The sequence below is a fragment of the Alexandromys fortis genome, unplaced genomic scaffold (genome assembly GCF_014885135.2).
Source record: "Alexandromys fortis isolate MF-2015 unplaced genomic scaffold, M_Fortis_MF-2015_v1.1 scaffold_58, whole genome shotgun sequence".
In the NCBI taxonomy this organism is placed as follows: Eukaryota; Metazoa; Chordata; class Mammalia; order Rodentia; family Cricetidae; genus Alexandromys; species Alexandromys fortis.
Genome location: NW_026067940.1, coordinates 2559013 through 2580386, shown reverse-complemented (window position 1 = coordinate 2580386; position 21374 = coordinate 2559013). Strand labels below are relative to the sequence as shown.

The 21374-nt window shown below is 49.0% G+C and overlaps 1 protein-coding gene and 1 long non-coding RNA gene across 3 annotated transcripts; one reads left to right on the top strand and one right to left on the bottom strand.

The window, feature by feature from the left end:
• Positions 1–565: 565 nt before the first annotated feature.
• LOC126505078 (uncharacterized) lies at positions 566–7861 on the top strand. 2 transcript variants are annotated; one of them, XR_007592798.1, is made up of 4 exons: positions 566–782; positions 1157–1300; positions 4175–4307; positions 7405–7861. It is a non-coding gene; the product is annotated as an uncharacterized lncRNA (long non-coding RNA). The 2 variants fall into 2 exon arrangements; XR_007592797.1 differs by having other exon boundaries at positions 566–1300.
• A 5456-nt stretch (positions 7862–13317) lies between these two features.
• On the bottom strand, positions 13318–14504 carry Gpr25 (G protein-coupled receptor 25). The gene is given in 2 exon segments (XM_050147851.1): positions 13318–13514; positions 13516–14504. Coding segments are annotated over 2 exon segments (1080 nt in total). The 5' UTR covers positions 14491–14504; the 3' UTR covers positions 13318–13409.
• Positions 14505–21374: the final 6870 nt, after the last annotated feature.

Genomic DNA, 21374 nt, shown 5'->3' with positions numbered 1-21374 from the left:
AGACGGGAATTCCGGCCCAGAAATCCAAGCCCTGATCAGCTGGCGGTGGATGGAAGCTGTCGATGGAGAGAGTCAGCTAAACTCCGTCTATTTTCTCTTTTTTTCTGCACTGGCTGAAGAGGCAAAGGCCCTCTTTTAGCAGGAGATCAGAAACTGACTTCTTGCACACGAAGAAGAACCAGGCAGAACAAGATCCCCCAGCCCTCTGAAAGCTACCTGGAAGCTGTCTGTACCCCAGCAGCCTCCTTCAGAGGGACAGTCCCCAGGTGCTTCCTGCCCTGAATTTTAGATGCTTCTCTGCCTGTCCTTCCAACTTCAGGCCTGGCAGAGGAGAGAGCTCACCCACATAGCCTCCTCCTGGCCCCTAAGAATCTGGTGAGGGAATGGGAGACAACGGTTAGCCGTCCAGACACTGTTCTATCAATGCCTTGGCAAGCAGCTCTCTGGAAACCCCAGAACGACTGAGCCAAGACCCGCTTCCTCTCCTGACCACTTCCTGCAAACTGGGGCAGCGCCAGCAGGCACTACCTGGAGCCTTCTGCAGCTATGGCTAGAACTCTTGATGTCCAGGCTGGTCTCTGGGAGAGCGGGTAGCTCCCTGAACTGCACAGGATTGACTTAGGAGGACAAGTCAGGAGCTTCCCTTCTCTGCCGAAGGGAAGAGACGCGAAAAGGGGCCCAGGACACCGAAGAGTGCTGAAGACAGGACAGGCCAAGCCCTGGAGTCTTAACCTAGACTTGCCTGAGACAGGCCACTCCCCCGGGACACACCATCAGTTCTGGTCTAGTTTCTAGATTTTTCTGAGTTCTCCCCAGAGCTCCCACCATCTTTCCTCTCTTTTAATGTCCTTCACCTTTTCTGTTTCCATCTTTGCCTTTCTCTCCAGCCCTCTGTCCTGGCTCTCTGAGCTTCTGTGGACTTGGGAGGCCACGGGCAGGTGCCCTTGGGGCTCCCTGGGGATCACTGATCACTGACCTGCTTCCTTCTGTCCCAGGTGAGGCCATCAGGGGGTGGGAGTTGCCACAATTGTCCTGGTCACAAACGGCCTGGATCAGTGATCTTCTGTGTCTAAAACAGTCCCAGGGCAGAAGTGATGGGGAGAGGGCTGATCTCCCTCAGCACGGGGTGCTCCCTCACATCCTGTGTCCACACTAGTAGGAACTTGGATCACTCCTCTCAGGATGGCAAACCTGTTCCTTCTCTTGCTGTGAGCCCAAGCTCCCAACTTCCATCCCCTTGGGGACCACCTACCACTAAGTCCTTACTTTTGGAGGCCCCAAGACAACTTGGAACTTTAAGGTAAGAGTAAATTGTGAATTGGTTTTTTTGGGGGTCTGGGGTTTATTTTTGTTGTTATTGTTTTTCTTTTTCTTTTTTTATTTTTTTTTTTTCCTTTTGGTTTTTCGAGACAGGGTTTCTCTGTAGCTTTGGAGCCTGTCCTGGAACTAGTTCTTGTAGACNACCAAGAGGAAAAGAAGCGTGGTAGTAAAAGGTACTGTTCTGGACAGACTGGGCCACAGGATACCCTAGGCTGGGTCTTTTTTTTTTTTTTTTTTTTTTTTGGTTTTTCGAGACAGGGTTTCTCTGTAGCTTTGGAGCCTGTCCTGGAACTAGTTCTTGTAGACCAGGCTGGCCTCAAACTCACAGAGATCCTCCTGCCTCTGCCTCCCGAGTGCTGGGATTAAAGGCGTGCGCCACCACCGCCTGGCCTGTTTTTCTTTCGTAAGATAAAATTAAGTACAGCGGTGGAAAGACAGACGTTCATCCGGGGCCGTGGGGGGCTGCATCCAAGACAGGCCACCCGGACCTCAGACATTCTGCTCCAAGCCTTCCACGGGCCCCCCTGGAAAGGTCTTCCTGGTTCCTCAGGAAAGCATTGCTGGGAGTCAGCCGCAGTGGGGTCTAGAGACCCGTTGGTCCAGTCCTGTCTCTTTCCTCCCAGGCAGTGGGTGAGATAAGAGTTCATCTCCAGGCCAGGGGACAAGTCCAGGAACTTAGGGACTGCCAGGACTGCAGCCTGATGACTGGCCCTTGTGAGGTGTGGTGTGTGTGCCTGAGTGACGGTCCTTATGCTCACCAGGGACTTGCTCTGTTGCTTTCAAGAAATGGAACATAGCACATTTAGCTTAGGCCCTGGAGGATTTTTATGTATGACTCATGACAGGGGCTGAAAGAGTGACTGGCTGCCATCAGGTCACTCTGGTGACTTTCCCTAAGGGGCAACTCTCTGGAACTTGCTTATCTTGCCAATCAAATGCTTCCAGATTAAGAATTTAGTGCTTGCCTCTTCCTCCTGAGCAGTTTGGTGCCAGGCTGCTGAACTTCATAGTGAGTGACTCTATTGTTCTGGTCTCCTGGGCCCAGTGTGGGGCTCAGCCCAGACAATAACCTTTCTAATAGTTTGCTTATTTAGCATCACTAAGAACAATTAAATTCAAAAGATCTGAGATGGCAAATGCCTCCTAAGGTAGTGCCTGAGACAGTTAGGCACTGACCTTTTATTTTATTTTTTTTATTCTTGGTTGTTTTTTTTTTTTTTTTTTTTTTTTTTTTTTTTTTTTTTTTTTTTGTAGCTTTGGTTCCTGTCCCGGAACTAGCTTCTGTAGACCAGGCTGGCCTCGAACTCACAGAGATCCATCTGCCTCTGTCTCCAGAGTGCTGAGATAAAAGGTGTGCACCACTACCATCCGGCTTCTGGCTTTTTATGATGTTAAGTGGCTCAGGTAGGTAATTTAGGAGGCAGAATAGACGTGTGTGCTTGGAACTGGGTGTGTAGCCCAGTGGTGGAGCACCTGCCTAGCTTGTAGAAGTTCCTCGGTTTCTTCCTTCAGAAAGTAGGTGTGTTGGGCCCCTCACCCCATGGTGTGACAGTGAACCCGTGCAGATAAAGCACTGTTCGGTATTATCCTTTGCCCATAGAAACATCCAATTAGTGGCAGCGATTTTCAAAGGGATGTTTTCTTACATTTTCAGTCTAAAAAATACCCCATTTTCTTCTTCCTCACTCACTTCTAACCCTCAGGATAACACTGCTTAGATTCCTGCGTGGTTATATTTTTGAAGATCCAGACCTGTTTGCCAGTAACCATTCTCCACTTCTTGTGGCTTAGTGACTAGCTGCCTGAAAGAGCCAGATTCCTCCAGTGTCGAGGCTGAACAGAGCTGCGGCTGCGTCCATGAGAGACAAATTAATACCTCACATCCTTGACTGCTCTTGAGATATCTTAAGCCCAATGAGAAAAGAGGAAGGAGGGTGTTCACTGAGGTCAGATGATAGCTGTGTACTTAGTGGAAGTGGGCCATGTGTGGCTTCCTCCTGCCTCGGTCTGACCCCAGCTGGTACCCATCCCCAGTCTGAGTTCACTTAAGTCAAGGCATTGTGTCTCTGTGTTCACAGCCACAGGTCCTGGAGTTCTAGTGGGAAGCTGCTGGTGGAGGGATGGGGCGCAGTGGGGAAACACCAGTCTGGCTAATGGATTCCCCTTTACTTACCATGTAGACTTAGAAATATATATATATTAAGACAGGGTTTCTCTGTATAACAATTCTGTCTGTCTTGGAACTTGCTCTGTAGACCAGGTTGGCCTCGGAGCCACAGAGATCCATCTGCCTCTGCTTCCTGAGTACTGGGATTAAAGGTGTGCACAACCACACTAAGAAAATCTTTTTTGATTTTTGGTAGCTCAGGTTGGCCTCAAACTTGCTGTGCAGAGGATGACGACCTTGAACTTCTGCTCTTCCTGCCTCTACCTCCCAAGTGAGCCATCGTGCCTGGTCTTTGTGGTACTGGGACTCAGACAGGGCTTTGTGCACATTAGACAAGTGCGGTGCCAAGCTCAACTACATCCCTAGCTCTAAATTTAGTCATTGTTAGTTCGTCCCTTTGTCCCTGTAACTTTTGTTGATGCTTTTTTTTTAATTAAAAAATATTTTAGAAAAGCAATAAGCTAAATAAGTGTCTGGAGAAGAAGCATGGGTGGGTTTGCAATCTTTGAGGTTCTGATCCAAGAAGACTCCTGACCTCTGACCTGTAGCAGTGTTGGGACAGAAGGCAGCAGACACTGAGATTGTATGGCACTTTAGTGGCGATGTCACTGTGGGGAAGGACCTCTCATCTTGGGGTTCTTTCTGAGCTCTGGAAGGTAATCTTTTAAAATATAAATTTCATTTTAGCTTACATACATGTGCCTTGTACCTGTGGGGGCCAGAAGAGGCCATCAGCTCTGCTGGCACTAGAGTTACAGATGGTCGTGAGCTGCCTGCCATGTGGATGCTGGCAATTGAACCCCAGTCCTCTGCAAAGAGTGTGAGTGCTCTCTCTCTCTCTCTCTCTCTCTCTCTCTCTCTCTCTCTCACACACACACACACACACACACACACACACATATATAATTTACTGTTCCTTATTGAGCTATACATTTTCCCCCACTTCCCTTGTTTCCTCCCCTCTCCCCTTCCACTCTCCTCTGCCCCTGATGCTCCCAATTTACCCAGGAGGTCTTGTCCTTTTCTCCTTCCTAGGCGAATCCATGTTTGTCTCTCTTAGGGTCTTCGTTGTCTAGGTTCTCTGGCGTTCTGGACTGTAGGCTGGTTATTCTTTACTTTATGTCTAAAAGCCACTTATGAGTGAGTACATATTATATTTGTCTTTCTGGGTCTGGGCAGTGTGAGTGCTCCTATCTGCTGAGTGATCTCTCTAGCCTCTGGAAGGAAATTTTGAGCCCAGGAAGACAAAGTGTCCTTGGTATACTCCAAGGCTTCTACCCAGGGACACACTGACCAGTCACACTCTAGAAACCCAGGAAACACAAAGTTGCAGTACAGATTCATCACGTAAGTTTTAGCTTTAGTGGGAATTTATTTATTTTTTACCCCAAGCTAAGGGCCAGCGGGCTTTTATTTTCCTCTTTTATACCCCTAACTCCACATTTCTGTCTTTTTGTGAACAGGATGGAGACTTAAATTATCAACCTTGTTTTGTAGAGTTGGGAGTCTGTGTCACTGCAGGAGCCCCATGGCCTTGCTTACTGGAACACGGAATTACAAAATAAGAGTTTCATTCACTCGGTGAATTTGAGAGGCACTATCCAGGACCACAGCAGTATCCAGTGCCACTTAGCAAATATCCTGTTGTTTACTACTGGTAATTACAACACATGCAATGCTTCCTATGTTCAGGCTAATCCTGAACTCTCCACATAGCAACACAGTTAACCCGTCATCCACCCTATAAGAGAGCCGGATTAGCCCTGATTTCCAGATGGGGATTGTGACCCGGAAGAGAGTGGCTAACGTAGCCAAAGCCACAGGGACTGAGATGCGGAGCTGGGGCTGACACCCAGGCAGAGGCAGCAGAAGTTGTGAGCATCACCCCTGCTTTCTTTAGCACACTGTGCCGCTTGTCAGCGTGCTTTTGTGATGTGTTTCCGCCAGTCCCTGCTGCTGAGAGTGCTGTCTTCTGGGTGATACTGTGACAAAGGGGACGAGCCCAGGCAAGGGGTGAGCAGCAGGTGTCTGTTCTCTTTGACACAAGTGTCCCAGTCAAGTCCCCAACTGGAGGGGAAAGTCATCCATGGCTGCATGGTAATAAGAGCAAAATCTCCTGAGCAGAAAAGGAGGACGGTTAGTCCACAATGGCCTCCCCACAGAACGAAGCTCTCAGGGTGACGGGGCCTGAAATCTATATTGAGATACAGCAAAAAACGTAGCGTGCAGTGAGAAGGAAAAGGCTGAACGCTGTCGGGACTGGAAAGGTCGCTCAGAGGTTGAGGACAGTTTCTGCTCTAGCAGGGGAACTGGGTTCAAATCTCAACACACACACACACACACACACACACACACACCACCTGTGACTCCAGGGCTGGGGGATCCGACGTCCTCTTCTGACCTCCTCAAGCAGCAAACACACAGGTGGCGTGCGCACACGTGCAGGCAAAGCACCATATAAACTAAGACATCTAAAAGGAAAAAGCCGAACACCACGTGAGTACAGTGTCACCACATGCACGTGACCCCACTCGAGGAGGTTTTGAAAGATGTGCAGATGGGAAAGTTCTTCAGGCAGAGCAGAGGGGTCTTGAGTTATTTCACTCTTAATATCAGAGCTTTATCTGTAGTAATAATAATTTCAGAGGTGGAGACTTGAGGGGATTGGGGCACTGAGTTATTTAAGGAACAAGGCTTTGTCTAAAGGAAAGAGAAAGGGAGGGAAGGGGAGGAAGAGAGGGAGGAAGGGAGGGAGGGATGCTGATTTTGATCAGGTAAGCTAGCCATGCTAGGCTGTGCCTTCATGATCCTAGGACCTAGAATAGGAGGTCCCCAACCAGTGTGCCCTGTGTGTTTTAGACTTGTTTGGGGCAGGCGTGTAGACGGGAGATGGGGAGTGTGCGCATCATGAAGACAGCCAGGGAAGCTATTATGCATCACCTCTGTCTATCACATCTCCTTGGGTCAAACCACAACCCCTACCCCCACACACCAATCTCAGGCTGCACAGAATCTCTAGTGAGGAAGTTTACTTTAAGGGTCGGTGTGGGGTACACTCCTAAGATACAAGCATGCGGGAGGCTGAGAGCTCTGTGTTTAAGACTGAACTATGTAAAAAGACTCCTAAAAAAATGAATAATTTCAGGTCTAAGAATTTATCCAGGGTTAAATATGGGCTCCCTCTCCCCAAACAGGTTCTTACTATAGAACTCATCATGACCTTGAACTCATGATCCTCCTGCCTCTGGGCATAAATAATCCTGGCTTCTGGGGATAAATAATTTTGTATAAGTACACTTATCCTGAATTATTGGGTTAAATCTCACGAGTAAAATTTGAAAATGTAACTAGGCATAGTAGCATGTCCCTGTGATACCAGGGATGCTGAGTCAGGAGGATCCTGAGTTGAAGGCCAACCTGGGCTACATGATGAGTTCTAGGAAAGCCTTGGCTACACAAACTACTTATCTGAAGAAAAAATAAGTATGGGCAGGTTAGTTAAATTGAAAAGGTTACTTTTATATTATAATGTAAAAGAACACAATAAAAACAGCATATTTTACATAAGTAAAGCAAAGAGGTCAAACATGGGGCTCACAGCTATAATCCCAGCACTCAGGCAGAGGCAGAAGAATCATGAATTCAAGGCTAGCTTGGGCTGTAATGTGTATTACATATAGCAGCAGGGTCAAGACTGTAGTTTGATGACAGAGAACTGGCCTAGAAAGCGTGGTTCAAGCCCTAGCATTGCTTTGTATCCCCACCCCACACGCAAGCATGCATATGCACGCACCAATATATAATATATACATATTAATCTCTCTCCCTCTCTTTATCTCTCTATATATATGGAGAGAGATTTATTCTTTAAGTTCTGTTGCTCTAGAGAACCCTGACTAAAACAAATTCTCCTTCAGAGCAGGCCTCACATCTAATCAAGAGAGCATCTGGTTGCCCCCGTCAGCTGTCCGGCCACGATTGCACCAGTGGGCATATCTTGCCTGGTAGGATGATACTGAACTACGCAGGAGCCAGAACTGAATAAGGCCTCTGGTGTCTTTTCTTCTCCAGCAACCTACATAGCCCGGCCCGCACTGTGAAAGCTAGCCACTCCGAGAGACGCCTGGTCAATCCAAGATCAGTGTCTTTATGTCCTGCAACCAAACTGTGACGTTTTCAGCAACAGGGTCATACCATCTAGTTCTCACTGGCAACCAAGAACAACCACAATATCCTGTATTGTTGAGCTGCCTCCTCTGGGGACACCCTGAGCAATAAAACAAAGGAAGGTAACCCATGCTGACTCTGGGATTTTCATTTACTAACCCACGTCTCCTGGGAGCTGCTTTCTCACCCACACTCGGTATTTCCTTTGTTTCCCCTTCGCTAATTCTTTTTAGTTAGCTTACCAACTAGTGGGGCGTCATAAAACTTCTTCATAATCCTTAGTTTGGACTAGCTCTCCTCCCATCCCTCCTTCCCCTACTGCCTTCCCCAGCATCCGCTCCTTTCCCAAAGTTTCTACTCTCCTATCTTACTACAGCTTCTTTAAGAAATGGATTTGGTGGTCCATGCCTGCTATCCCAGTCACTTAGCAGACTAATAAAAGCTCAGTTGAGCCTCTAAGGTCCTGAGATCAACCTGCAATGTACTATAACATTCTGTTTCAGAGCAAAGTGAAATGAAAAAAAAAAAAAAACCCTGTAGCCAAAAGTCAAAGAAGCTTTTATTACTTTAATAATTAGTACAGGGAAATCTTAACACACACACACACACACACACACACACATCCCTCTAAGAAAAGGTCTCACTACGTAGCCCTGGCCTGGAGCTTACAGAGGTCTGTCTGTCTCTGCCTCATGAGTGCTGGGATTAAAGGCACCATGCCCAGCAGAAAAATCTGACATTATTAAGAGAGAGAGAGCAGAGGCCAGGGAGTAATTTGTCCATGTGAGTTAGGTTCAAAATGGAGAAGGTGACTCTGTGTCACAGGGAGGAGTGGCAGGGGCAGGAAAGGCAGGCGGGTGATGGCTGAGCCATCCGCTGGTCTGTGGTCTTGCCTGTGCTCCTTTACTTTCCCGCCCTCAATGCCTCAGGTTCGCTGATGGGGACCACAAACTGAGCTCATGCAAGTGCGTTCCACAGTGTGCTCCACAGATAAAAGGGTTGTCGTTTTTCTTAAGCAGGTGACTTCCAGCTCTGGCCCTTGGTCTCCTCGTTCTTAGAATGGATGAGACTAACTGATAGTGCCAAAATCAAGTGCCATTTTGTAAACACAAGTCTCGGGTGGAGTGATCACAGACTTGAAAGTTCTTTTTGATTTTGAAGATAATGGGGAGGAAGGGTAATTTCACACCTCCGATTTTTCCTTCTGTGAAGTTACCAGCATTTCCTGGTCTGGCCATCCTTTGTGGCAGTTGCTGAGTCTGGGGCTCAGATGAGGAGGGTGAGCAGTTTCAGCCGAGGGAGGCCAGGGACTTAGGCCTGAGAAAACCCCACAAGTGAGATGCCGTCATGGTGTCCGGGGTCCATCTGCCCTCGGTAGAGAGGGCAGCTGAGTCATATCAGACATCACCAACACACATCCTGGCTCTGCCAGCCTTCTGAACTCCCCAGATCACTCATCAGTCTGGGCCCAAGTTCCCACACTGCCCTGAGAACAGACCCGTGGGGTCGAGGGAGGTGAGGAGAAAGGTCAGAATTAGTCACAAGAGGCAAATTATGAACGACACACGCCATATGCCAGCCTTGTGCCTGGATGTGGAATTTCCCTCTTTTTTTTCTCTCCCCTCCTCTTCTTTTCCTCCCCTCCAAGGAATCCAGCTTTTTACCTTCTAGGTAAGGACTCTATTGCTAAGTTACAGCCTTAGCTAAGGTGCATACTTTTCAAACCCAGGGTAGCCCCACAGGTCTCTCCACAGTTACTGGATGAGGAGGGAGACCAAGGCCTGGAAATGTTATTCCTGAGGACGGACTCTCGGTGCGCATCTGCCTGAGCCAGCACCGCTTACGGAGTACTTTCCAAGAACATCATTTCCTTTGATGGATGATACAGCAGAGCAGATATGATCAGTCCCAGCTTTCAGCTCAGAAGCCTGGGTGAGGGGCCCAGGGTCAGGCAACCGGAAGTGACCATGGGGAGCCGGGCCCTGGCCTAATTTCAGCCTCTCTGTATTGGAAGCATCACTATATGCTAACGGCCCTTCAATGCTTATAATAAACATTTCTGCAAATGAGATCGAGGAGGAGAGGTTTTATAATTCTCTTAATTCTAACACAATCATTGTTCACATTTATTGCATTTTCCTCTGGCCTTTTCTCCGTGCCCTTTGATAAAGTAGTAACTATTATCATGCATAGGATGCGACAGAATTTCTTTCCCTTTTCAGATGATCTCCTGTGGTGGCACAGTCCTGCAGTCCTTCATTTGGCAGCAGTTAAGCACCACCTGCTACAGGGGCCACTGCTCTAGGTACTGAGGGCACAGCATGAAATCAACGGGCAGCATTGTAATGGTGAGGGCATGCTTTGATGAGAGACCAATCAGCACATAAACGAAATACCTGGTCTTCTATTGGTGAACAGAAGGAGAGATCTTCCCTGATGCCTAAACCAGGAGGGAGAAGCAAGGAAAGATAGTCTTGATACAGTGGAGACTGTGCGGCCTAATTTCATACCTATTTGACACAAGCTATGATTACTCGGGAAAAATAAAAAAGAATCTTCATTGAGAAAACACCCCCATCAGATATTGGCCTGTAGGCAAGCCGATGGGGGCATTTTCTTAATGAGCGGTTGACGAATCAGGGCCCAGTCCCCTGTGGGTGGTGACACCCCTGGTGTCGCCCAGGTGGTCTGGGATGGAATAAGAAAGCAGGCTGAGTAAGACTTGAGGAGCAAACCAGTAAGCAGCACCCCTCCATGGTCTCTGCACCAGCTCCTGCCTCCAGGCTCCTGCCCTGTTCGAGTTCCTGCCCCTACTTCCCTTAGCAACAGAGTGTGATGTGGAGCCCTAAGCTGAAATAAAAGCTGAAATAAACCCTTTCGTCCCCAAGCTGTGGTTTACTATAGTGTTTTAGCACAGCAATAAAACGCTAACAGACAGAAGCAGTGCAGATAGTTTTGCATCCTCAGAATAAAAGTGTGAGGAGGTTATTTAACTTCTGAAATTTGCCTTTTATCTCTTGGACATTTATTACCAGCATTTCCTGGTTCCTCGCTGAATTCAGCGACCTTAACTTTTGCATTTGCAACCCATCATAGTCCTGAAAGCACAGCGTTATGTTTGGACATTTAGAGTTTCTCCTTCTGGGTCTAAATCTTTAAAAACTTCTCTTATTATAATGTTAGGGAGTGTGGACATTTGAGGCGGTGGAATATGCCCCTTTTTTTTTTTTTTTTTTTTTTTTTTTGGTTTTTCAGCACAGAGTTTCTCTGTGTAACAGTTCTAACTGTCCTAGAACCCTCTTTGCAGACCACGGTGGCTTCAAACTCACAGAGATCCACCTGCCTCTGCCTAGTGCTGGGTGGGATTAAAGGTGTGTGCCACCATCGCCCGGCTGGAATATGCACATCTTTAGAGTTCTTGATAAAGATGGACCAACTGTTTTCTTTTTTCTTTCTTTCTTTTTTTAAAAAATGTACATTGACGTCTGACCTGCATGTAGAATCCGCTGGAATTGGAGTTACAGACAGCTGTGAGCTGGCATGTGGGTACTGGGAATTGAACCTGGGTCTTCTGGAAGAGCAGCCAATGCTCTTAACCAATGAGCCAGGCATCTCTCCAGCCCTCCCCCCCACAACTGCTTTCTAAAAGAATCTAGTTTGTTTTTCCTCCACAACCTATTTAGTTCCTGTATCCGTGCCTCCTCTCCCTCACCAGGAAGTGGGGGCTCGTTCTCCATGGAGTGAGGAGCACATGAGAGCCCAATTGAGTGCTGCACCCCAAGAGAGGGAGCCATTCTCTGCTCCTCTCTGTGCATAGCTCTACGCTGTAGGAAAATGCCAGTTTCAGGAAGCAATGCAGGGTGGGAAATGAAAACCTTCCATTTGTTCGAGAAGACTTCTGTCTCTCTGTGTCTGTCTTCAGCTGAGAAATCAGAGAGGAACTTGGAGGGGGCCCTGTCCCAGCAGCCTAGAACAACGCCTGCTCTGTAAGCTTCGGTCTGGACACACACCCCTCCATGAGGGTGTCCTGGAAGCCCTGGGGCCTTCACCTCAGAAAGCAATGGTGAGGCTAGGCAGGACTGTGATATAAATGAGCCCTTAGACTCAGAAGGGCCTGAAGTACACCATGTTGGCTCTGTCTTGTCACTCCCGGGGCGTGCAGGGGGACGTGCAGGGGGACGTGCAGAAGGACGTGCAGAAATGTTCTTTTTGACAGGAATGTTGCAAGGTGGGGTCAAAGCGGGCTGTGTTGCTAGATATACTCCAAACCAATAGTCTCAAGTGCTAGAGGAATGCGGCGGTACTAGATGAGGAGAGAGGAGGTTAAACAGCGCGAGAGAATGTCCATCTCCAGATCTAACCTCACACAGAAGCATCAGTCTGTGTAGCTCTCCATGATCCACAGTCTGGCAAGGACGTGGTTCTCAGGGACAGCCCTGATCCTGGAATCCTTTTCCCTCGCTGATCAAGATGTTTCTAAGCCAAATCTTTTTAAATGAAAACATTTCTTAGGCTGGGCCGTGGTGTCACACACCTTTAATCCCATCACTCAAGAGGCAGAAGCAGGCGGATCTCTGAGTTCGAGGCCAGCCTGGTCTATAGAGTGAGTTCCAGGACAGGCTCCAAGGCTACAGAGAAACCCTGTTGCAAAAAAACAAAAACCAGAAACCAACCAACCAACCAAACAAACAAACAAAAAACAAATAACAAGAAAAAAATCCTTCCAGAAGCCTCAAAGGATAAACCAGAGTCTGAAATGGTTAATTCCAAACATTTGTACTGGAAGGACTCCCAGAGCTTGGGGGAAAGCCTGGACCACATTTTTAAAAAAATCAAAATTACACATCTCTTCCTTGAAATGACACCTGGCAGGCAGATGCTGTACATCTTCCTCGTGGTTTTTTTTTTTTCTTTCATCTTGCAAGCTTCAAGATGTGAGATGTCCTTTAAAAGAATAAGCAATTCTCTGCCCCCCCCCCCGAGAGTACCACACTGACACAGGGGCAACTGGCCCTCTCCATCTCAGTATCACACACACCATCACCCCGAGGCGCCTCAACCTGTGAGCTAGTTTTGTCTGGTTGCACTTTCTGACACTCATTTGACTCTTGCTGTTCAAGTCAAGACACAGTTGCCAACTAGGGCTAACAAATGGTTTATTGTCATTATTGAGATGGGAACTCACAGAAGAACCTGGGGTTCCTGGATGAGTGATGGGGGAATCTGAACACCCCCTGAAACTTTCAGATCCCAGCATTCAGAAGGAAGGCCAGAACAGCTTCTCCAGAGGGGAGAGGGGTCGCCACAGCAGGGCAGGTACCCTGAGGGAACAGGTGGGAAGGACCGTGAGCCTTTGAAAATGAAAATTCAAACTGGGAATGAGACAGGATTCAGGCAACACAGCCACAAAGATGACCAGAGCGAGAGAACTGCTTCTCCTCTCATTCTACAGAACAGTTTTGAGGTGGCATTGCTAGAGGGCTGACTTGGAGACGAAATTTCTCAGGGGGCAAAGGCTTTTGCAGGGGCAAGAATAGTCAGGGGCAAGAAGGATCTTTGAGAGTCTGGGTTGGGTATCTACAGCCCTTCTTGCCCTGGGGAAAATTAAGGAAACACCCCCATCTTCCCACGCCTATCAGTCTGTGAGAACAGCCAGTCTTAGCTGCCAGCTCTTAGAAAGCCGATGCACAGTCTGGGGCGAATCTGGGAGCACTGTCGCCCCGCGCCCCGCTCCACCTGTGCCTCCCCGGGGAGGTTACCAGAATGAGGCAGAGCTCGCCTTTGGGGACCGGCCCCAGAAAACCGTACTGTCGTCCCTGGAGAGCGAGGACGCCGAGCTGATCCTTTGCACCTGGCGCCCGGGCGCGCGTGCACACCCCGAATCGGGCCCGGGCTCGGAACGAGCGGTCCAGCAGGAGGTAGATGATCGGGTTCGCACAGCTGTTGACGAAAGCCAGGCAGGTGGTGATAGCCAGACCCCAGCGCAGCGCCAGTAGCAGCGCGCAGGGCAGCGGCAGCGCCCGGAGGCGCGCCAGGTGGAAGACGGCGCGCAGGATGCTGAAGGGCAGCCAGGAGCCCACGAAGACGCTCTCCACGGCGAAGATGATGCGCAGCGAATTGCTCCGGGCCCTCCCCACGCGCGGCAGGCGGCGCGACACTCGGCAATAGAAGACCAGGGTGACCACCAGCGGCAGCGCGAAGGTCAGCAGCAAGAGCAGCAAGCCGAGGCCCTGGAGCGCATCTGATGGCTCCTCGGCGCACTGGCTGCCCACGCCGTCGGGGCTCGGCTGCAGCCGGCGGTACAGCAAGGCTGGCAGAGCGGCCAGGAACGCCACAGCCCAAGCGCCGCAGCACGCGGCTCGCACACAGCGCGGGCTCCGCAGCGGCCGCGCTGTCAGCGGCCGGCCCACGGCCAGGTAGCGGTCCACGCTCATGCCCGCCAGCAGCAGCGCGCCCGCGCAGCGCGTGGCTGCCAGCGCGAAGCTGCTGAGTTTGCACAGGCCGTCGCCGAAGGGCCAGAGGCCGCCTTTGGCCTCCGCCGCGGCCCACAGTGGCAGCGTGAGTACAAAGCCCAGGTCGGCGGTCGCCAGGTGCAGCACGAAGGTGTCCACCAGCCGCCGCGGTCCCCGCTGCCTGATCAGCAGCCACACCACGAAGGCATTGCCGGGCATGCCCACAGCGAAGGCCGCCAGGTAGAGCGCAGGGATGATGGCGTGGCTGTAGGGCAGGTCCCAGGCTGGGCAAAGCTCCATTTGATCCAGGGAGCCAGAGCCCGAATAGTAATAGTCCCAGGACGTCGTACCCCAGCTTTGTGTCCAGGCCTCGGTGGATTGCATGGCTAGGGTCACTGGGCCTGCGTGCACCCTGGCGCCGTGCAGCTCTCTCTGAGCAGGAGGGGGTTTGCTTTTCAAGGCCGGTGCCCAGCACCTCCCTTCCTGCCACCCCAGGCCGAGGCGAAGGGGTGAGTAGGAAGGTCAAAAGGGAGAAAAGTGTGGGCCGGGAGGGGCAGGCCTCTGTGATGGAAATGGTGGCTTCCAAGTTGGGGCTGGTCTAAAAGGGGCTTCATGACAGATTACTCTAAGGAGATGTCCTTAGGAACTGGGAGACCTGTGGCCATTCAGAGTTGATGGCTCATCATTTCTGGGTGCTCGGCCTATTATCTGGGGAGAGAGGGTGCGTGAAATCTGATATGGGGCGCAAGAGGCAGTGGGTGCCCTAAAGCATTTACCGGTTCTCACCAGGGGTTGCTTTTGTTTTCGAGTGTTTGCAGAGGAGACCAATCAGACTCAAGGGCTTCTAACTAAGAAGATGCCTTAGTTTCTGTCTGGAATTTGCTCTGCCGTGTGGCACAAAGCGGGCCTGGAGGTTGAGGGACCCTCCCATGGTTCCTGATTAAGAATTGCCCCAGAGCTCCTGGACTAATTAGTTCTGGGCTGAAGGGCTAGATGTGTCATCTGGAGTGGCTTTCGGCCCTAGTCCAGTCCTCCTGGCGCCTGCGGAAGGGTTTTAAAGCTAGGGAGGGTAGCCGCAGTTGTAATGCCCTGCTGGAAAGGGCCAGGGCCCTAGGTTAACCCTCCTCCTTTCCCATCCTTCAAAACCTTGCTGAGGTAACTCAAACAGGGTCATAACCTCGACGACACAAAATGGCCCAAAACAAAGCAACAGATTTGCTGTTCTAAATCATGAGACAGGAGTTCAGAGAGCCCTTATGGAGTGAGGGGAAGGAGAGGGTTCATGGATAAGGGTGTGCAGGATGCCTGAGCTTGCATGGGATGGCGAGAGGCAGGACAAGGGTGGGTGAGGGAAAACATACTTTCTCAAGGAGCTGCACACAAATTCTTAACAGACATCCATTGATGGGCTGTGTGGCAACTAATGTGAAGAATGTCTTCCCAGAGTCACGCCAGTTGTCACCAGAATGAGTGACTGATGCACTGAGCGACCCGGTGTTGGAAATTCCGGGGAGACCGTCAGTTGTGTTTGTTTCTGTTCCATCAACAGTGACCTCTCTGTGTAGCAGGCATGGTTCTGTGCATTGCAAGACATGCATCTTTACTTCCGATCCATAACTGAGGCAGGGAGAGGCACAGGCCGTGTGTGCAATGGCCAACATGCCATCATTCAAACCGTGGTCCATGTTTAAAGCAGAGTCTGCCTGGAGCTTAGAAGCAAGGGCCGTGCTGCTGGCGGGAAAAGGCCACTGAGGGGCAATGCTTCAGGTCAGGTCTAGGAAGAGGATAAAGGTAAAAAAGTGTGGTAGAACAGGGAGGGTGAGCCAGCCTAGGAGGGGATATAAGAGCAAGGACACTGCAACACGTAGGAAGACACCGGCAGACTGCAAGAGCCTAGGGTAGACGTGTAGGTGTGTGAGTGAGCGGCCAGCAGATGAAGCTGACAGCATCTTGGTGTCTGATCCTGAAGGGCTTCGGCTGTAAGTCTGCTTTGGGAAAGCTCTGGCAGGACGTCGCAGGAGGCTGTTGTATTTGGGACTGAAATAGGTGATTATCATTTTATTTTGCAGGAGGTCAGGTCTCCCCAGCATCAGGCAAGTGCACTGCCCCTGAGCTACATTCCAGCTCCTGACCTAGTGGCAGTAGGAAGAGGCTGTGTCAAGATGAGCACAGGTCTCCACAGACAGCGGTAGAGGTAGATTCCTCTTCTGAGGAGCAGCGTGGAAGATGTTTCTCTAAAGGGCCAGAGCACAGAAGGACAGCTGTGTGTGTGTGCCCAGCTTGACAGCGATTGGATGTAGGATGATGAAAAAAACTCATGATCCAAATCAAGATGCACCAAGAGGAAAAGAAGCGTGGTAGTAAAAGGTACTGTTCTGGACAGACTGGGCCACAGGATACCCTAGGCTGGGTCTTTTTTTTTTTTTTTTTTTAATAATGGAGCAGGGAGTAGGAAGATGGGATAGAGGGTTACATGTCCTCACGTTTCCGTCCAAATCCAGAGTGAGGATTTTAAGCTAGAGAGGGAGGGGGAGCCAGATTGCCTTTCTGTAACGGGTAAAGGGCCTGCCTCTATCTGCAAAATCAGCCCATTAACTCAAAAGTGCAGAGTCTGGGTACATATCTAGTCTGTTCCTGACAAGAATTTTTTTTTCCCGTGGGCTGATGAGATGACTCGGTAGGTAAAGGCGCTTGCCACCAAGCCCGAGGGGCCGAGAGTTCAATCCCCTAACCTACATAGTAGAAGGAAAGAACCTACTTCTGCAAGCTGTGTTCTGATCACACATGTGCCATAAACACATGCCCACACACATACTCACATGTATTAAAGAAGCATAATAGTTTTTAAAAGAATATTTCTCATATCAGTTATAAGCTGGGAAAGACAGTCAAGAGCTCAGGGAGTAAAGCTGGCTGATCTCTTCTTGGGATCCCCAGTTTCTAGGCTCGGGCTTTCTCTAAGAGGCCCTCTACCCACATGGTGCTGAGCTGAGCCTACCTCCCGGCTGGCCACAGGGGCTACAGCTGCCTTCCCAGGAAGATCAGTGGGACAGAGCCTAGACAGAGGCCAGGCCCGGTGCTGGGAGCTTCTACCGCTTTGCACATCTCAGTCTAGGGCTCAAAGCATGAGTGATCATGGAAGCTGGAGACGAACAGCGAAGACACCACCGGGGAGAAGACAGATGGAGGCAGCTGCCCAGAGGGGAGGGGAGCAAGGGGCAGAGGGGAAGCAGAAGTAGGTTGTTTACTGAAAAACACAGATCAGTGCTTCCTGGCTGTGGTCTCATACCCATGGGAAGTCTTCTGAGCTCGTAGGGTGGATTTTCTCTGCTGGGGCCCAAGCCCAGCTTGTCTAGAGAGGAGAAGGCCACAAAGGCCAGTGAAGGACAGTGCCCTGGACTCCTGTGGTACCCAGGCTGCTTTGTGAGGTGTGGCCAACTAACTACTGCCTCTTTGTTTCCCAGGAGGACACAGGATTACAAACAAGTTAGTCAATTGAAACATCCATCTTTTCCAGCCTAGGGTACTGTCCATTCTCTGACTAGTGTGAGGGGCTAAGCAGAAGGGGCGGGGGGTGGGGGGGGCTTTTCCCTAAGCAGAAGTGGCGGGCCCTTTTCCCATCAGCCCCTGGAGCCTTCTCTGACACCATCTCTCATAGGCCTCCCCCGTCTGTACTGTGGGAGCCTCCTGGTTGACTGTTCTGTGGTCCATCCTGCCCTGTCCAGTACTGTATTGTCTTAGGGATGGAGGGAGAATAGAGTACAACATTTAACCTTTCAGGACGTTTTCAGGACGTGCTTTCAGGATGTTTTCCCCCTCCTGCCCCTAAATAGGCTGTATTTAGAGCATTGCAACTTTCCCCACCACTCTTCATTTTTCTGTAAAAATTACCATAATCTTCAAGGAATTTGTTTGGAATTGTACTTGCCTCTTTCATTACGAAGTTTCATGACAATCACCCCAGATTTGGCTCTTCAACACAATCATACTTAATAGGTTGGTGAATTTTTTTTTTCATCCAGGGAGGGATGCTGTGGAATATTAGTTTAGGACGTGTTATAGTCATTTATATGGTGGAATATTTGATTAATGGTTCAAAGGTCTATTGCATTCTTTTATGTTGCATTTGCTTAACTCTGTAAAGCTGTGTTACTATGCCTGTCTAAGACACCTGATTGGTCTAATAAAGAGCTGAACGGCCAATAGATATGCAGGAGAGGGATAGGTGGTCCTGCCAGGCAGAGAGAATAAATAGGAGACATGAAGGCAAGGGGCAAGAAAAAGGGAAAGGAGAGGAGGACCCCAGGGGTTAGCCACCCAGTCACATGGCCAGACACAGAGTAAGTAGGAAAGAAAGATATATAGACTAAAGAATGGTAAAGGCCCAGAGCTAAACATAGTTAAAGAGAAATGGGATTAGTTAGAAAAACTGGCTAGAAATCAGCCAAGCTAAGGCCAGGCATTCATAAGTAAGAATAAGTCTCTGTGTATTTATCTGGGAGCTGGGTGGCAGGCCCTCAAAGACATAAAACAAAAACATAAAAACCCAACTATAGAGGATGCTTTCATAGTGTCCACATACTCCCGTTATTCTTAGATTTTTTTGTAAATATTGTATGTCATATATTCTCCAAATATTTAGGTTTTTACACAACTGTTTCCGCCGTATTTGCCATTAGAAGGTGCTTAGTTTACTGTCTGCTGTTCTCTGTGCCACAGAAGTCTGCATTTTATTCTGGTGCTTAATGTTTTTTTTTTTAATTTTTATTTTTTTCTCGCTTTTTAAGACCAAGTTTCTCTGTGTACCCTGGCTGTCTTGGAACTCAGAGAGCTACCTGCCTCTACCTCCCAAGTGCTGGGGTTACAGGCCTGCACCACCACTGCCCAGTGCTTAGTTTTTTTTTTTTTAAGAGTTTTGTTGTTTTTTTTTNATATTCTGTCTGTATGCCTGAAGGCCAGAAGAGGGCGCCAGACCTCTTTACAGATGGTTGTGAGCCACCATGTGGTTGCTGGGAATTGAACTCAGGACCTTTGGAAGAGCAGGCAATGCTCTTAACCACTGAGCCATCTCTCCAGCCCCCCAGTGCTTAGTTTTTTAAGAACTTAAATTCAGATACTTCAGTGGCTTTGGTGCTTTTGTTGTAGTTTGTGATATTCAGGTAGTCATGCTCTTACCTATTATAATCATATATATATATTTACTATTATTTTTTATAAACTATTTATTTATTTGGAATAAATCATGATCATTTCATTCAGATATTTTTCCAAACTTTTTCTCAACTATTTAAAGAAGTTTTTATAGTTTCAGTCAGATTTATCGTTTTTGGTTAAGGTTACTTTCTCTTTGATGTGTTATGGTTTGAATGCAAAATGTCTCTTACAGGCACATATATATCAAGCTAGTGGCATTGTCTTGGAAAGCTGTGGAACCTGCTGGACGTAGGATTTAGCTGGTAGATGTGGGGTTTAGGGGAGGACCTTGTGGTATCCTACCTCAACCTACTCCTACCTCTGCAAATGAATTCCATCACACTCTCTTGGGCTGTGGTGGACTGTGCCCTCTCCAACAGCGAGCCTAAAACAGATCCTTTCTACTTTAAGTTGCTCTGTCAGAAATTTCGTCACAGCAACAATAAATGTTACATGAGGTGTGGACCCCGAGTTCTATGGTTATCATTGTAAAGACTTATTAAGGGTATGGATGAGTGCCTTTATGTGTGTGTGTGCACCACCCTGTGTGCCTGGTGCCCACGGAGGCCAGATGTTGGGTTCCATGAGACTGGAGCTCTAGGTGGCTGTGAGCCATGAGGTTGGCTGTATTGGTTGGTGGTATCATCACCAGGGGCCCTCATCTGCGGCTCTCCTGCTGCAAGTGCTTTCGCCCTTCCTTCCAGGAGAGCATTCTCTCTGCACACAGCAGCTGCTCAAATGTACTAGGAATCTACAGAGACCTCACCCAGGAATCGTCAAGACTTGATGACCACAGTTCAAGGTACCTGGTGTCATCCTGACGAATCCCTCAGGGCCATGATGAAGAGATAAAGATGGATGACAAAGGGTAAAGCCAAGCTTTGTGTTTCTATCCCATTGATGTATCTTGAATTGAGAACGAAGCATCCTCTACTCACTAGTAGCGTTAGTCCTTTGTAGGTGTGAGTGTGTACTGAGGGGCACAGGACAGACAAAGGCCACTCGGGTTGGCCCTGATGCCTTACCACCTGAGACGGCTGGCAAGGGCCCCACCCTCACACTGAACATCTCAAATGTGCGGTTATTTTAGAAACTTTCAGGTACTAAACATGGGGTGGGGTAGCTGGGAATGGACAGAGTCAGACGTGAGCACTGGGCTCTAGCCTAGGGGATGAGTCAAAGTGAAAGCCTTGTGGCCTGCAGCTGGGTGATTGTCCCAGGGCTAGATCTACCCCAAATATCTTTGGCGGCCCTTGGAGGACATGGGGGAGGAGAGCAGGGACAGAACTGGAGACCTGGGAGGAAGGCAGCTTTCAAGGAAAGTGATACTGTCTTTCCGCAATTTTTTTTAAAGGTTTAAAGAAACAGAAAATTTAAAGAGAAGCAGCAGGTAAGTCCCTCTCTATAAAAAGGTCCCCAGAATTTGCACAATTTATTTGGAGAGGAAATACTGTTTTCTTTTGATGGTATTGTGCCCTCAGAAGCTGCCAAGCTACTTACTGTCTGCCATGACTCTCCAGTGATTTCACAGGTTAGTGCAGGTTTCTAGCTTCTTGTAAAGCTTTATTAGCACTAGGTTCTGCCATTCAGAAAAACCAATTCTAAAGTCACTTTCGGTTTGGGCTGACTTTGTAAACAGCCCCTTCCTGCTTCTGGGCAAGGCTATAATCAGGGAACTCAAAAGACATCCACGATGGTACTTGGGGCTTCCTCTCAAGCAGGGAGGGAACTCTTAGTAGAGAAGATCAGCCATCACGTACCAGTGACCTTGATAAAAGGCAGACTGTGACATCCTGCCTTGTATTGAGGCCAAAGCAAACTTAGGGGCTCCTGAAGATGTGTGGACAAACGAAAATTCTCAGTGGTTCCACCAAGCACTGAGATGATCTCCTCGACTCTCTACTTCCCCACGCCGAAGAATAAAATGAACATGGAGAAGTTCTCATAGTTCAACCCCCCACACCCCACCCAGTGTTGTGATAGCTTGGAATGTCTTAGTTTTGTTTTGGTGTGACTACAGATATTTCCCTATGGTTCGGCCACACTGAAAGGCAAGCTGGGTGAGCCTGTGAGGA